The following is a 15,996-nucleotide window of genomic DNA, read 5'->3' as shown; positions in this document are numbered from 1 at the left end:
CCTTCCTTAGACCAATTTCCAGTGACTTGTGTCCTAATTAGGAATGACTTTGTTTTCTTTCCATGATCCGAAAACTTTTATATGGGCAGTAGGATATATTTCCTAAAAAACAAAGCCCAATTGTTTGAGCAATCTAGATGACAGACATTATCCTTTTTTATATTACAGATGGTAAATAAAGTTGTGAATGATAAATTAAAACCCACATGTAGAAAACTATAGTCAGCCAGCGCAGTTTCATTTTCACTTCTTTGTATAAGTTCGCCATAGCAAACTTCTATATATGCACATGTCTTCAGAACTAATCCAATCAAAAATACACTGAACATTACAAAGTAACAGAAATCTAAGTCTAATAAAATCTAATATTGTAATCTATCATTGAGAAGCAAATCTTTTATTCAGTTAGGCTTGGTTCAGTTCTGAAGTCAATTCCATCTCGTATTAGTGGTTTGAAATCAATAAAACTTCAACTTGAGCAAGCATAGGTAAACATTTGTCATAAACACACAATCACTGATTGTCACAAACTCAAACAATTATTTATGTTACTTTTCCTGTGATATACGAGGTCATAGGTTGCAATCATTAGTTCTCTTTTGGAAAAGTCCTAGATATTTTTATACATCAAAATATTTTGTTAATGTCAGTTTCTATATTTATATTAATGTACATGTACTACTGTCCCTTTTTTTAATCCCTAGGGGCAATTTGAAGACAGGGTGAGGTCATCCCAACAGCAAAAGAATACTTTTTTTTTGTATTTTCCAGAGGAGTTTTTTCATGGGAGAGTTATGGTGCCTATCCTTTCCCCAAGATGATAAATTCTTCCACAACTCCCAAGAAGGCTTAACCCTTACAGATCGGGGGGGGGGGGGGGGGTCATATTGACCCCCCTTCTAATTTTTCCAATATCATTTTTTGTAGGTAAGATAGAGAGTTGTGACTTCATGACTTTTTAAGTTTAGTAATTATACGTCGGCAAGAGTTGATCTTATAAGGATATCTGGTCTGTGTCGGTCGTGGCGTCCGGTCAAAGTCGGTTAGGTGGCACAAAATTTAGAAAAAAATCTAAATAAATCTTAATTTCTACATTATGACTTTTGTGTATAAGGTAGAAACCTAAATTTTTTTTTGTTGAATACTTAGATATAAATGACCTTCTGAGAAAAATGGTATTATGACCGTTTGACCGCTCCCTGACCGAATTTATGGCCGATTTTTGTCCGGTTTTTACTACAGTCATACATCATGAATATCGTAGCTTCTATTACAGCTAGAGACCTATAATTTTTTTTTTGGTAAATCCTTGAGCAACAATAAACAGATAAAAATATTAATTGGCGCCGCCAACCGCCGTTTTACCGCCGTAACCGCCGAAAATGGTGGTTTCCGTTATTTTCCGTTTTTCGGCGATGATAAGAAAAAGTAATTTTTTTGTTATGAAAAATAAAAGTTCGTCATAAAATTTGGTCATCCTAGCTGCATTTGGCTGCTCTACAGCTGTTTTAATATGTTAATATGACCCCCCGCCCCCCCTCCGATCTATTAAGGTGAGAATTGGGGCCCGATCTGTAAGGGTTAAACGTAAAAGAGAATCACTTTGACATGCAGTTAATTAGATCTTGTGTTACCTTATTAAATAACTAGTGGCTATGCCCCTAGAGGCTTCTAAGAGGCACTTTAGAAGGGGGGGGGGGAGTTGAATTAAATAACCCAATTTTTTATTTAAAAGAAATGAAAAAAAAAAATATTTGGATGATTTTTTTGAGGGGTTGACTATCCCCAATTTTTAATTTTATTTTTAAAATAATTTTTTTTTTGGGGGGGTATCATTTTACTAGAGCTATTTCTCTTGGGAGGGTGGTGGTACCCTACCCCAAAATAGTTATAAACCTTCCAAGGACCTATGACCCTTCAGTACACACATACAGACAAACTAACATACAAACAGACAGACAGATAGACATACAGACATCCTATTACTTTGATATGAGGATATGTTATGATATATTCCTTGATGTCTTGGAGTAAGAACCCAAATGAAAATACTGCAATCAAAATATCATAGAAGTCAACATCAACAGACCCTTTCTTATCTAAAGGATTAAGAACAACCAAAAGAACCAGAACAACAAAGAAAAGATGACTGAGAGCCCAGGTAAAGAACCTGAAATGGTAAAACAGGAATTTTGAATAAGTTTTTTAAAAATATCTTATAGTGTCTCCTAAAAGAGTTAACAAATGGTACAACGTTTGACCAAACTATTCTATTTGACGTCAAACGGGATAGTTCGGCCAAGCATTGTAACAATTGTCCACTTTTTTTGGAGACACTATAAGCTGCTTCAGCTTTAAATAGAAGTAATTTACAATTCTTTTTATTTTTTCAACATATGATAAATGAAAAGAAGAAAGACTAAATAAGGGGGACGTAACTGAAGCTTTTTTGATGCAGGGGGGGGGTTTTCTCAGGAACCACTTGATGAACCGTGTAAATTTTTTGGACTTAAGCTTTTATGGGTATGAACATCTTATGGTTTCAAAGTCAACCCCCTAGCCCCACCCCCTAGCCCCACGGGGCTCAAAAACCCCCTAAAAATGAACCTAACCTTAATTTTCTCAGAAACCATTTGACCAATAGGGATGATTTCTTGAACCTGAGCTTTAATGGTTATTACCTAAATTTTGGTTTAGAAGTCACCCCCCTGCACCCAACTCTTAGCCCTCCGGGGCTCCTAAAAACCCTAAAAATGAACCTAACCTTAATTTTCTCAGAAACCATTCGACTAATAGAGATGATTTCTTAAACTTAAGCTTTTATGGTTATAACCTAACTTCTAGTTTAAAAGTTACTCTCATGCCGCCAACCCCTAGCCCTCCGGAATCAAAAAACCCTAAAAATGAACCTAACCTTAATTTTCTCAGAAACCATTTGACCAATAGGGATGATTTCTTGAACCTGAGCTTTAATGGTTATTACCTAAATTTTGGTTTAGAAGTCACCCCCCTGCCCCCAACTCCTAGCCCTCTGGGGCTCCTAAAAACCCTAAAAATGAACCTAACCTTAATTTTCTTAGAAACCATTCGACTAATAGAGATGATTTCTTAAACTCAAACTTTTATAGTATTAAACTAAATTTTGGTTTAGAAGTCACCCCCCTGCCGCCAACCCCTAGCCCTCTGGGGCTCCAAAAAACCCTAAAAATGAACCTAACCTTTATTTTCTCAGAAACCATTTGAACAATAGAGATGATTTCTTAAACTTAAGCTTTTATGGTTTTAAACTAACTTCTATTTTAGAAGTTACTCCCCTGCCGCCAACCCCTAGCCCTCCGGGGCTCCAAAAAACCCTAAAAATGAACCTAACCATTATCTCAGAAACCATTTGACCAATAGAGATAATTTCTTAAACTTAAGCTTTTATGGTTATAAACTAACTTCTAGTCTAGAAGTTACTCCCCTGCCGCCAACCCCTAGCCCTCCAGGGCTCAAAAAAAAACCTAAAAATGAATCTAACCTTAATTTTCTCAGAAACCATTCGACCAATAGAGATGATTTCTTTAACTTAAGCTTTTATGGTTATAAACTAGCTTTTGGTCTAGAAGTCACCCCCCTGCCGCCAACCCCTAGCCCTCCGGGGCTCCAAAAAACCCTAAAAATGAACCTAACCTTAATTTTCTCAGAAACCATTCGACCAATAGAGATGATTTCTTAAACTTAAGCTTTTATGGTTATAAAATAAATTTTGGTTTAGAAGTTACCCCCCTGCTGCCAACCCCTAGCCCTCCGGGGATCAAAAAAAAACATAAATGAACCTAACCTTTATTTTCTCAGAAACTATTTGTTCAATAGAAATGATTTCTTAAACTTAAGCTTCTTATAAACTATTTATAGTTTAGAAGTCACTCCCCTGCCTCCAACCACTAGCCCTCCGGGGCTCCAAAAAACCCTAAAAAGAACCTAACCTTAATTTTCTCAGAAACCATTTGATCAATAGAGATAATTGCTTAAACTTAATCTATAATGCTAATAAACTAACTTCTAGTTTATAAGTCACCCCACTGCCGCCAACCCCTAGCCCTCCGGGGCTCCAAAAAAACCCTACAAATGAACCTAACCTTAAATTTCTCAGAAACCATTTGATCAATAGAGATGATTTTTCAAACTTAAGCTTTTATGGTTATAACCTAACTTTTGGTTTAGAAGTCACCCCCCCCCCCCCCTGCCGCAAACCCCTAGCCCTCCGGGGATCAACCTTTATTTTCTCAGAAACCATTTGACCAATAGAGATGATTTCTTAAACTAAAACTTTTATGCTTATAAACTAACTTATAGTTAAGAAGTCACCAGCCTGCCTCCAACCCCTAGCCCTATGGGGCTCAAAAAACCCTAAAATGAACCCAATCTTAATTTTCTCAGAAATCATTTGATCAATAGAGATAATTGCTTAAACTTAAGCTATAATGCTAATAAATTAACTTCTAGTTTAGTTGTCACCTCCCTGCCGCCAATTCCTAGCCCTCCAGGGCTCAAAAAAACCTAAAAATGAACCTAACCTTAATTTTCTCAGAAACCATTTGATCAATAGATATGATTTCTTAAACTTAAGCTTTTATGCTTATAAATTAAATTTCAGTTTAGAAGATATTTTGGACTTCATCTGTTATGGGAAAAGAGTTGGGACTCTATACTTTTTTAATTAAAAATTTTGTTAAAGCAAAGCTTTTCTTTAACTAGGTTTGGTCTGTGAGGGTTAACTTTTTTTCGTTATTTTAGACATATTATAATTGTCCTATTGATTTTCAACTTTGCATGATAATTTCTATATCATTTAGGTACAATTTTAAAAACGTAGCTACTCTATATAATTATTAACAGAAAGTCCAAATGCCCATTTAAAACATGCTGATTTTTAAAATTAAGGTTAGGTTCATTTCTAAAGGTTTTTTGAGCCTCTAAGGGCTAGGGGTTTGCGGCAGGGAGGTGACTTCTAAACTAAAAGTAAGGTTATAAGCATAATAGATTAAGTATAAGAAATCATCTCTATTGATCAAATAGTTTCTGAGAAAATTAAGGTTAGGTTCATTTGTAGGGTTATTTGAGCCCCGGAGGGCTAGGGGTTTGCGGCAGGGGAGTGACCTCTAAACTATAAGTTAGTTTATAAGCATAAAAGCTTAAGTTTAAGAAATCATCTCTCTTGATTAAATAGTTTCTGAAAAAAATAAGGTTAGGTCAATTTTTAGGGTTTTTTGAGCCCTGGAGGGCTAGGGGTTGGCGGCAGGGGGGGGGGTGACTTTTATACTAAAAGTTAGTTTATAAGCATAAAAGCTTAAGTTTAAGAAATCATCTTTATTGATTAAATGGTTTCTGAGCAAATTAACGTTAGGTTTATTTTTGGGGTTTTTTGAGCCCGGGAGGCCTAGTGGTTGGCGGCAGGGGGGTAACTACAAAACTAGAAGTTAGATTATAAGCATAAAAGCTTAAGTTTAAGAAATCATCTTTATTGGTCAAATGGTTTCTGAGAAAATAAAGGTTAGGTTCATTTTTAGGGTTTTTTGGAGCCCCGGAGCGCTAGGGGTTGGCGGCAGGGGGGTGACTTATAAACCAAAATTTAGTTTATAACCATTAAAGCTTAGGTTTAAGACATCATCTCTATTGGTCGAATGGTTTCTGAGAAAATTAAGGTTAGCTTCACTTTTAGGGTTTTTTTTTGAGCCCTGGAGGGCTAGGGATTGGCGGCAGGGGAGTAACTTCTAAACTAAAAGTTAGTTTATAACCATAAAAGCTTAAGTTTAAAAAATAATCTCTATTGGTCAAATGGTTTCTGAGATAATAAAGGTTAGGTTCATTTTTAGGGTTTTTTGGAGCCCCGGAGGGCTAGGGGTTGGCGGCAGGGGAGTAACTTCTAAAATAGAAGTTAGTTTAAAACCATAAAAGCTTAAGTTTAAGAAATCATCTATATTGTTCAAATGGTTTCTGAGAAAATAAAGGTTAGGTCAATTTTAAGGGTTTTTTGGAGCCCCGGAGGGATAGGGGTTGGCGGCAGGGGGGTGACTTCTAAACCAAAATTTAGTTTATTACTATAAAAGTTTGAGTTTAAGAAATCATCTCTATTAGTCGAATTGTTTCTGAGAAAATTAAGGTTAGGTTCATTTTTAGGGTTTTTAGGAGCCCCGGAGGGCTAGGAGTTGGGGGCAGGGGGGTGACTTCTAAACCAAAATTTAGGTAATAACCATTAAAGCTTAGGTTCAAGAAATCATCTATATTGGTCGAATGGTTTCTGAGCAAATTAAGGTTAGGTTCATTTTTAGGGTTTTTTGAGCCCCGGAGGGCTAGGGGTTGGCGGCATGAGAGTAACTTTTAAACTAGAAGTTAGGTTATAACCATAAAAGCTTAAGTTTAAGAAATCTTCTCTATTAGTCGAATGGTTTCTGAGAAAATTAAGGTTAGGTTCATTTTTAGGGTTTTTAGGAGCCCCGGAGGGCTAGGAGTTGTGGGCAGGGGGGTGACTTCTAAACCAAAATTTAGGTAATAACCATTAAAGCTTAGGTTCAAGAAATCATCCCTATTGGTCAAATGGTTTCTGAGAAAATTAAGGTTAGGTTCATTTTTACTAGTTTTTGAGCCCCGTGGGGCTAGGAGGTTGGGGTAGGGGGTTGACTTTGAAACCATAAGATAAGGTTCCTGAGAAACCCCCCCCCCTGCATCAAAAAAGCTTCAGTTACGTCCCCCTTTTAAATCTTTTAAATGGCATAAAAATAAACAAATCTCTTTTATAGAAGTCTGACAGACAGTTCTCTTTATTTAAGGTTGCAGATTTGAAATAGAAACCAGTTAAATTAAGACCAGGTTGCCAATATAATAATTTCTGGAAGTATGGTATGCGTCTCTATGTTATATCTTATCCTAATTAATAATGATAAACCATCTGAATAATTGAGTGAAACAATAGAGGGGGATGGTGTTAAATAACCGTATGCCCCCACCTCGACGACCCTGTGTCGGCTTTCAATTGGGTTTTTGATAACTAACCAGCAAAGATGCTACAAAAGAGCAGAAAGCAATTTGCTAGCAGACGAAAAAGGTCCCCAACATGGGTATTAACGTAATTGTTTGGTTATAGTTCTATATCTATAGACTTATATTGGAATAACAACCTGTTCACTGGATAGGAGAAGAAATAAACATGCTCTAGGACCAACTTTTCACATTTATTTGGTTCATCTTCTTTGTCATCTACTTTGTCATCTACTTTGTCTACTTTGCTGTAAAACAAAATATTAATAGGTTCAGTAACATTACCTTTTTAAAACTTTAAAACCACTTATTAAAATTATTGTATCTTATTAATTCATCAAATATATAGAAAATTATTTTATTTAAAAATACAGGAGACCTCACAGTTCAGAGTGACATACAGGCAATATTTTCAGAATTGCTTAGCTACTCAAACTTATTAAAATATAAATGGTACTAACCAGATGCACTTATAGAAAGGATATAGAACAACTGCAAATGGAAGCCAAATCATTATTCTGATGGCATTTATGAGAATAATTAGGCTTTCCCTAATATTAAATTTCTTTGCTGGTTTCAACCAAACCGATTCACAACCTGTAAATATAACAATTAATCGATTTTCAGCTGCTAACAGCCATAACCGTAACTGCTTTTCTAATCAGCAGAAAAAATGAGCTTAGTGGGTTGCTATTTTCAAACCCCACCAAAATTGTAGAGGATATTTCAGTATGTCTTCAAAACCGATTAATAGCGGTTATTTGTTTAAAACGCGAAAGCTGAATCACACCTGTAATTTCAGATTTGTACCAGGCTTCTCTGAATACTTGCTGACTGTAGTCATGGGATACAAAGTCAAAATGTTTGTCCTGACAATTTATCTTTCTCATTTAATACCTATATTTGCAAGAACTTTTACGACACAGAATCTTCCATTTTTTAATATCTACAAAGACAACTGACGATGAATTGATAATAAATAAAATCATACTTTCAATGAATTTAACTTATTTCTGAAAAGATTTGGGCACTGAAAGTTTGTGCCAATCAATTAAAATTTATCAAAAGTACCCAAAGTGTTTGATAAATTGTGTTTATAAATTTTTAGGTACAAGTCATATTTACAGTCCAATATCCCTAGCAAAACTAAAATAAATCCTTATTATAAAGTACAGGGTGTCTGTCTGTACCAAAGGATATCGCTAACCGCTGAACTGATATGGTTTTCCATTTACAGGGTAGCTTCTCATAGGTCCTGGGAAGGTTTAAAACTATTTTGGGGGAGGGTATCACCTCCCTCACAAGAGAAATCACAAAAAAAAACAAAAAAATACAAAATCAACCCAATCTAGCGTAAAAATGTGGGTAAACAAATATTCTACGTTCCGCTAGATGCATCTAGAGACGAGCAGCTAGTAGTAAACATCTCAGTTAAGGCATAAATGATAATAATGAGAAGAATCCTTACATGAAGAGCAATAACCAATCTCACAAACTTTGGTCCATGTGTTATTGTACTCTGAAACAAATAAGCAATAAGTGTGTTCTTACTGTGAAGTTAGCTCTAAGTCGGAAACGTTTTAGGGAAAACATGATTTTCGCGGCTCCTATGAAAGATAGGCGACTGAAACTTATTAATTTACTAAAAAAAGTTTTTTTTTCTACTGCACTGAAATTTGGACGTAGGACTAAATAGTATAGAGTAGCTGCACTTTTCAATAGTTACACGGGAGCAAATAGTGGAGTCAAAACTGGAGGTTCCAAAGCAGCCACATATCTTTGGGTCATCCTGTAACAACAATCCATAAATCATAAACAAAATTGGGTAGTTCTCAGAAGAAGGTATGATTTATCAAAAGAAAAACTATTTTTATCCTCAACTTTCCCTAATTTTTAAGATAATACAGCTCTATTAGTTATTGCATATTTTCTATTTCTTCATTAATTTGTTTAAATTAAAAAAAAATAGAGTAAAGGTTATTTCCTTCGGTTTAAGGTTTGATTAGATTAAGGGAGAGTGTGCCTTGAAACAGGCAAGATTTTCTTTTCCATAGACAAGTGTGCTGGCCTCTTCTGTATTCTTACACAAGTCCAGCATGGTTAGGGCAAACTTCTTGCATCTATCCTCAACTGTTCTGTACTGAAAATATGAAATAGGTTGTGTCTATCTTCATCTAATAGAATTTTCACGTTTGACAGATTGTTGTGTCTTACCGCAAATCTAGGGTAATACATCTATTGTTATTTACCTTTTTCTCGCTTTCTTTGATATTTTTCCGTTTTCTTCTGGCTAGACAAGCATTCAAGAGGGCTGATGACAAAGGATCTCTAACCTTAAAAAGATTTATAAACTAGCGGCTACGTCCCTAGAGGCCTCTAAGGGCATTAGAGGAGAGGTTTGTTTTGAGGGTATATGCGATTGGTTTTAAAATTTTTATAATAAAAGGATCTCGCTCACTGTTAAACCGATATGGTTCTTCTTTACAGGGTAACTTCTCAAAGGTCCTGATATTTTTTTTTTTTTTTTTTTTGGGGGGGGGGGGGGGAATTAATTTCGTCTTCAGAGGGTGGTGGTAATCTCCCACTAAAATAGTTATAAACCTTCCCAGGACCTATGAGAAGCTACCATTTAAAGAAGAACCATATCAGTCCAGCAATTAGTGAAATTTTTTTAAATACACAGACAAACATACTATTTCCTTATTACAAGGATTTTAAAACCAATCAAAAATAGCCTCATAAAACTAGGTTAATTTGAAAAATTGTTGGATTATTTCTATTAATCTATAATTTCTACTATTTTCTATTAAATTAAGAATCATTTTTTAAGTCCAGAGGAAATTAATAATGGATATAGAATATAGGTGGAAATTATGACTGGGTAAAAAATATCGTTGCTTTGCTAACATTGAAAACATTTATCGGTCAGTTCGTTCATCCAGTAGAAAGGGAGGAAATGGAGTAAAGAATGCCGTGTATGAGAGAAATTGTTATTTTATCACGCTGCGAATCTGGTAAAACATCCAAATGATAACATATCCATTAAACTAAATTAATAAGGTTCGCAATACTGAAAAAATCTTTAACTTCTGCTCATAGTTCACCTCATGCTGCTCATCATGCTGTTTCTCAGGTTTCTCATGCCATTTTGCTAGCATGTAAGCAGGCATTGCACTCGCACTAAAATACTGAAAAGCAAAGGGTGCTCTCCCACAAAGTATCTGTCGAGCACTGAAACATCCCCTCTTAATTTTGATATAAATAAGTGAGGTAGTTTTTTATATGTATGTCTTCCCCCTGCAAGGGGTCCTAACTATGCGCGGCCTATGCGGTGCTCTAACCCTGCGGGGTCAATTAGTAACCAATATAACCTAACTTAACCTGACCTACTCCCTTTTTTAAAATTTTGTTTCAAAATATGGAGGAAGAGGGATTTCGGTGCTGAACAAGGCACTTTGTGAGAACATGCCAAATAAAGACATTATATCAAAAGAAACGATACTTAACTTGATGTTACAATATTCCCAACTAGCGGCTACGCCCCTAGAGGCCTCTAGTGGCACTTTAAAAGTTTTTGTTTGTTAAAGTCTCTACGATAATTCTTTATGTTACGGATACCTCTTAATGTTACTTTGAAGTCTCCCAGATATTAAGAAAATTTTCAATTTTTTTGTCATTTCTCTTGGGAGGGTGGTGGTACCCTCCCCCAAAATAGTTAAAAACCTTCCCAGGACATATGAGAATCTACCCTGTTAAGGAGAACCCGATCGGTTCAGCGGTTAGCGAGATCCTTCGGTACACACAGACACACAAACAAACATCCTGTTACTTTAGTATAAGGATTAACAGCTTAAACTTTACATTTATAATTTCTTTTTAGCAGTTTAAATTTTTAATTTCCTACTTTAAATTCATATGAAAGATTAGGCAAAGTTTCATTTACTTCTCCATATAACAAGCCACAAGTTTCATGCTCTTCTGAAAATAAATTATGTCCATAAGAGTATAATAACAACTGTGAAAAATTATATGAAATATATAAAAAATATTTATCTATAGTTGAAATTTAGCTAGCATTTTATTAATTTTTAGTAGCGAAGCTAGTCTATAATTTTTTGATTTCTTTCTTAAATAAATATATTCTTGTTTTTAACAAATGCTCTTAAAATCTATTTGTCCGTAGTCTTGTCTGCGGCTGCTTATAATATAAGAGTTAGACATGCAACTGCCAATGGCATCTTTAGCTGTAGCTGCCAAACTCTGTTATGTCGAACAGACAATTATATTTCCAAGTAGCTCAGTGATTATAGGATTTCAATATTCAAAATGACCAGAGAGACAAGGGGGAGTTTATACCATCACCCTCCCTGGAGAAATCGACACAAGAAAAAAAATAAAAAACCTCCGAAAAATTTATTTTTATTTTATTTTTAAACTAAAATCAATAGCGGAGTGTCCATTCCTTCCCCCCCCCCCCCTTTCACACAAGTGTCCCTTGATATATGACTCTAGGGGTGTAGCCGCTAGTAAATAATTATAATTTCACCCATTTGTCTCATAATATTGAAATAATACCTTCATTTTTTCTTTGTATATATTCTGGATCACTAGTCAAGTCAAAATTATAAGTTCTAAATGTCAGCACCATTTCAAAATTATCCTGTTAAGAAAAAAAAAACAATCTTTAAAAATCAATTTCATACAGACTTAATTTTTTTTAGAATGTAGGGGATAGGAAATTTGCAAAAAATTAAAAAAGAAAAGTTACGACTCTCCCCTAATTAACCTTTTCAATGTGTATAGTTATTCATCGCATCGTATTATAGTCAGCTTCCGCTGTTATTAAATGAAAAATTGTAAGATTAAAACTGGTTTTATTCTTTTATATTTATATTTTCATTCGTGAAAAATTGTCTGTAATACGATGCTACACATAATTTTTCAGTAAGGCTCCAATCCGGTTCTAATCCACCGGATATTAATTGGATTCGATTTTCAGGAAACATGCCATCTAGCTTTTCAATTAGTGGACGCATTCAGGGAGGGAGGGGACATAGAGCTGTTTATTACACTAGTCCCCAAAGCTTTTTAATAACGTGTTCTTATTCGTTGGCTTAACAACCTATGGAACTTTTATTGAATTTTGGTTGGTTTGTTCATCTATTTGAGTGTCCAAGTGATTAAATTGTGATCTACAGATGGAATTTTTGTCAAGCATTTTAGCCAACATTTTTATTACACAGAGGGGTCAATTTTGTTTAAAATCATTGGTCATGTACACTAATTTAACGTCTATCGATAATGACATACCTGAACTCTAGATTAAGATAATTTATATGTGATTGTTAATTACCTTCATGCAAGCTCTAGCCATCATACTGTTATTTATCCTGAGAAATACAAAGTGTTTATCAACAAGACCGAAAGCGGTCATACATGCGTAGATGTCAATATACAAATATAATATAGAGAGAGAAAGAAAAAGGGAAAGATATTGATTTAATTTTCATTGTTCTCTCCCTCCTTGGGTATATTTTACATTGACATCTGAAGAAAGCAAACATTCTTCAAAAAAGAAGTTTTCGTATACTTCTTTTTAAATCTAAAATAAAAAAATGAATTGTCGAATTCAAGTGGCTGCCGAGCCCTGCTTATAGTTCTTTTTATCTAATCAACTTACCAGAATCCTTTATCAGAATAGGGCTCATTTTCATTTATTCTATCCCAATCCTAAAAAAATACAGGATACAATAGAATCTAATACAGGACAAATAATACCATAGCATAATTAGGCTCAATTAAAAAAAGCATGTCTTAGTCACCGATTGATATCCGGTGGATTAGAACCGGTTCTTAGCCATACTGAAAAATCATGTATTGCATCAAATTGAAAATAATTTTCCACGAATAATAAAATAAAAATCACACAATTAATACCAGTTTTGTTAGCCTGGGTTATATTAATTTATATTACTATCCGTCCGCAGAAAACTGTCTTTAATACGATGCGATAAAATCTTATTTCCAACATATGAACGAATAATTCACAGTTGAAATTTAGAGCAGCATGTATTATTTACTGATACATTTTTTAATATAAAAAGATTAACAAAATCAGGGACAAGGGAAATTGATTCTGACAAACAATTCCCCACAACTCTTTTCCTTTATGTCTCCTCTTCTTACACAGTACCCTTCAGCAGTTACATAAAAAAACAAGTTTTACGCCAACTCTACGCCAACAAAAGATTACCTTTAACAAAATTTCAAATTTTTCCAATTTTGCAATCTCAGTTATCCACTGGAGAACTATTTTCAATGCTTCCGGCCTCTCTGTTTCTACAGACTCTGATCAAATACAATCTTTTTAGTAGCGAAGCTACTCTATGATTCACTTTGTCTGTCCGTCCGTCAGTCAGTCAGTCAGTAACGCTATGGGGGAAACGTGATTTTCTCGGCTCCTATTAGAGATATACAGCTAAAATTTTTAGTGAAGCTTACTATGACATGTGCGCATCTAATCTATACATTGTTTTGTTTATCTGTCTATTAATTGGGGTGCTAGATCGATTCCTAGATTTTTACTTTTTTGCAATTTTCTCAATTCCTGTTAAAGATGAATTTTCAGGGATTAAATAAATTCAAATTCTACATATTTCCATTAAGTTTTATTATGATGCCTTTATTGGTTGGGGTGCTAGATCGATTCCTAGATTTTTAGGTTTTCTTGATTTTTTTCGATCCCTATACAATATAGACAGCTGAAAATTTCAGGATTAAATAAGTTTAAACTCTACATATTTCCATCAAGTATTATTACGATACCCTTATTAGTTGGGGTGCTAGATCGATTCCTAGTTTTTAAAGTTTTTGTGATTTTCTTAACTCCTGTTCAAGATATACGGGTGGAATTTTAAAAGGTTTCGTGATTTTTATTATTGAAGTTTTTTTTAACATACTTTATAGATCATTTTCCCCAGATGTCTATTCATAATTTTTGAGCTTCGCTACTTATGGATGTTGTCATACTTTTTTTTGGGCTATATCATGTAGCTGTCTATAGTGCCCAAGCTAAATTAGGATAGATGTCACTGCTTTTGGCCTACCTATTCTATTGATGTCAGGAAATACCCTATACCTTATCACTTTTCTAGAGGGTATCTTCCCCCCTTCCCTTTCTCTTTCCCTGTACTATGACGTCAATAGAATAGGTAGGGCAAAAGCTGTAACCTCTATCCCCATTTTCCTAGGGCACCAAACACAGCTACCTATATCATTCCAAGACTTCCTTAACTCTGTCTCCCAATTTATGTTTTAACAGGGATGAAAACATACATAAGTAGCGAAGATTAAAAATGCTGAAGGGATATCGGGAAAAAATTAATATAGAGCAGTATCATACAATAAACATGAAACTTGATAATATAGGGAAATCAAGAAACCTTTAGAATCACGCAACCTTTAAAACTTAAAAATCTTGAAATTGATCTAGCACCGCAATTAACAGACAAATCAATCCCTGATAATTTGAGCCGTCAATCCTGAAAAGGAATAGAGAAAATCACGAAAACCTAAAAATCTAGGAATCGATCTAGCACCCCAATTTATAGACATATCTTAATAAAACTTAGTGAAAATATGTAGAATGTAAAATCGATTAATCCTTGAAAATTTGAGCCCCCTATCTCGAAAAGGAATTGAGAAAATCATGAAAAAGTAATAATCTAGGAATCGATCTAGCACCCAAAATAACAGACAGATGGACTTACCAATGTATATATTATATGGGCCTATATAATGGAAATCTTCACTAAAAATTTCAGCTGTCTATCTTTTATAGGAGCTGAGAAAATCACGTTTCCCCCAAAATGTTTCTTACGAACAGATGGACATTTCAAACCATAGAGTAGCTTCGCTACTAAAAATGAAAATATGGGGTTACAGTTATAACACAACACACATTTTTTTCAAAATTACCTTTTTCCCCGGTAGGGGGTAGAAGATTACCCTAATATTTTAGTATTTTCTTTAAAAAAGGTGAAATTTTTCTTAAAGATATAAACTTTTCACAAATACAAAACAATGAACATACCTTTAATAAGATATTGACAAAACTCCTACAAAATTATTCATGACAAAACTAGGGCAATTTTATACTAAAATGCAGTCAAGTATCTAGTCAAGCAAAGAAATCAAATACCCGTATAGGGGGCGGGGGTGGTTGCTGTACTAGCTGGGCACTTTGGAGAAAATTAAATACATATGATACACATAATATAAATTATTTCTTTGTAGTACAGTAGATGTAATAATTCATTTAGGTAAATATTACAAAGAGCATCATTTTTTTGCATAATTCCGTAAAGTTATGTGAAAGTTCCAGTCAAATGCGCTTATTAGTTCTTTCTTTGCGTTTAAGATATTTTGCGATTGGTCATAATTAAGGACAACTTGACCTAATATGAGCATTTGACTGGAAGCTTGCACCTAACCTTACGGAATCACGCGAAAAAAATAACACTTCATTCACGTGACTTTTAGGCAAACAGGAAAGAGTAGCTCTTTTAATACTAAAAGATATACTGTACCAAATCTAACCCTGAATTACCCCCCCCCCCCTCCCATCAAAATGTTGGTATGAATTTCCTTAAGATGTAGATGATAAACTTCAGCTGATACGTTTGGTCGCATCAAAAACTTTCTAAATAATAATTTTTATCAAAACCTCGAAAAAATTAAACCAGTTGTATATTGCTGTAATATCTTCATGATATTTTTTATCCCACCCTTCCTAAAAAACACAAATTACACTTCCTAAAAATGCCAGAGTGGCAGAAATTTTAAATACCAACTTAATCTGAGGTTTTAATATACAGTTATGCGAATAGTGTTGAAATTGAATTTAAATTAATGTAAAAACAAGGATGACATCATCCATGAGTAGTAATGCACAAATAAAACATTATAGGTCATATG

General features: G+C 34.4%; 1 protein-coding gene across 1 annotated transcript in view; it reads right to left on the bottom strand.

Annotated features, from left to right (window-relative positions):
* LOC145326524 (transient receptor potential-gamma protein-like) overlaps window positions 1-15,996 on the bottom strand; it is a 29,034-nt gene that overhangs the window by 11,048 nt on the left and 1,990 nt on the right. The window contains exons 5-22 of the mRNA XM_080169894.1: window positions 15,669-15,721; window positions 15,113-15,139; window positions 13,274-13,368; window positions 12,701-12,750; window positions 12,374-12,410; window positions 11,596-11,680; window positions 10,925-10,998; window positions 10,125-10,208; window positions 9,270-9,353; window positions 9,044-9,160; window positions 8,747-8,809; window positions 8,489-8,539; window positions 7,811-7,889; window positions 7,482-7,617; window positions 7,161-7,268; window positions 2,019-2,170; window positions 561-612; window positions 207-324 (exon numbers count right to left, since the gene is read on the bottom strand). Coding sequence (XP_080026020.1) covers window positions 207-324; window positions 561-612; window positions 2,019-2,170; window positions 7,161-7,268; window positions 7,482-7,617; window positions 7,811-7,889; window positions 8,489-8,539; window positions 8,747-8,809; window positions 9,044-9,160; window positions 9,270-9,353; window positions 10,125-10,208; window positions 10,925-10,998; window positions 11,596-11,680; window positions 12,374-12,410; window positions 12,701-12,750; window positions 13,274-13,368; window positions 15,113-15,139; window positions 15,669-15,721 — 1,465 coding nt within the window. The remainder of the gene's footprint in view (window positions 1-206; window positions 325-560; window positions 613-2,018; window positions 2,171-7,160; window positions 7,269-7,481; window positions 7,618-7,810; window positions 7,890-8,488; window positions 8,540-8,746; window positions 8,810-9,043; window positions 9,161-9,269; window positions 9,354-10,124; window positions 10,209-10,924; window positions 10,999-11,595; window positions 11,681-12,373; window positions 12,411-12,700; window positions 12,751-13,273; window positions 13,369-15,112; window positions 15,140-15,668; window positions 15,722-15,996) is intronic.

The sequence above is a fragment of the Acartia tonsa genome, chromosome 8 (assembly GCF_053477335.1).
Source record: "Acartia tonsa isolate MP-2025a chromosome 8, ASM5347733v1, whole genome shotgun sequence".
Lineage (NCBI taxonomy): Eukaryota > Metazoa > Arthropoda > Copepoda > Calanoida > Acartiidae > Acartia > Acartia tonsa.
The sequence above is the reverse complement of the archived record's forward strand: the minus strand, read 5'-3'. Positions and strand labels throughout refer to the sequence as shown.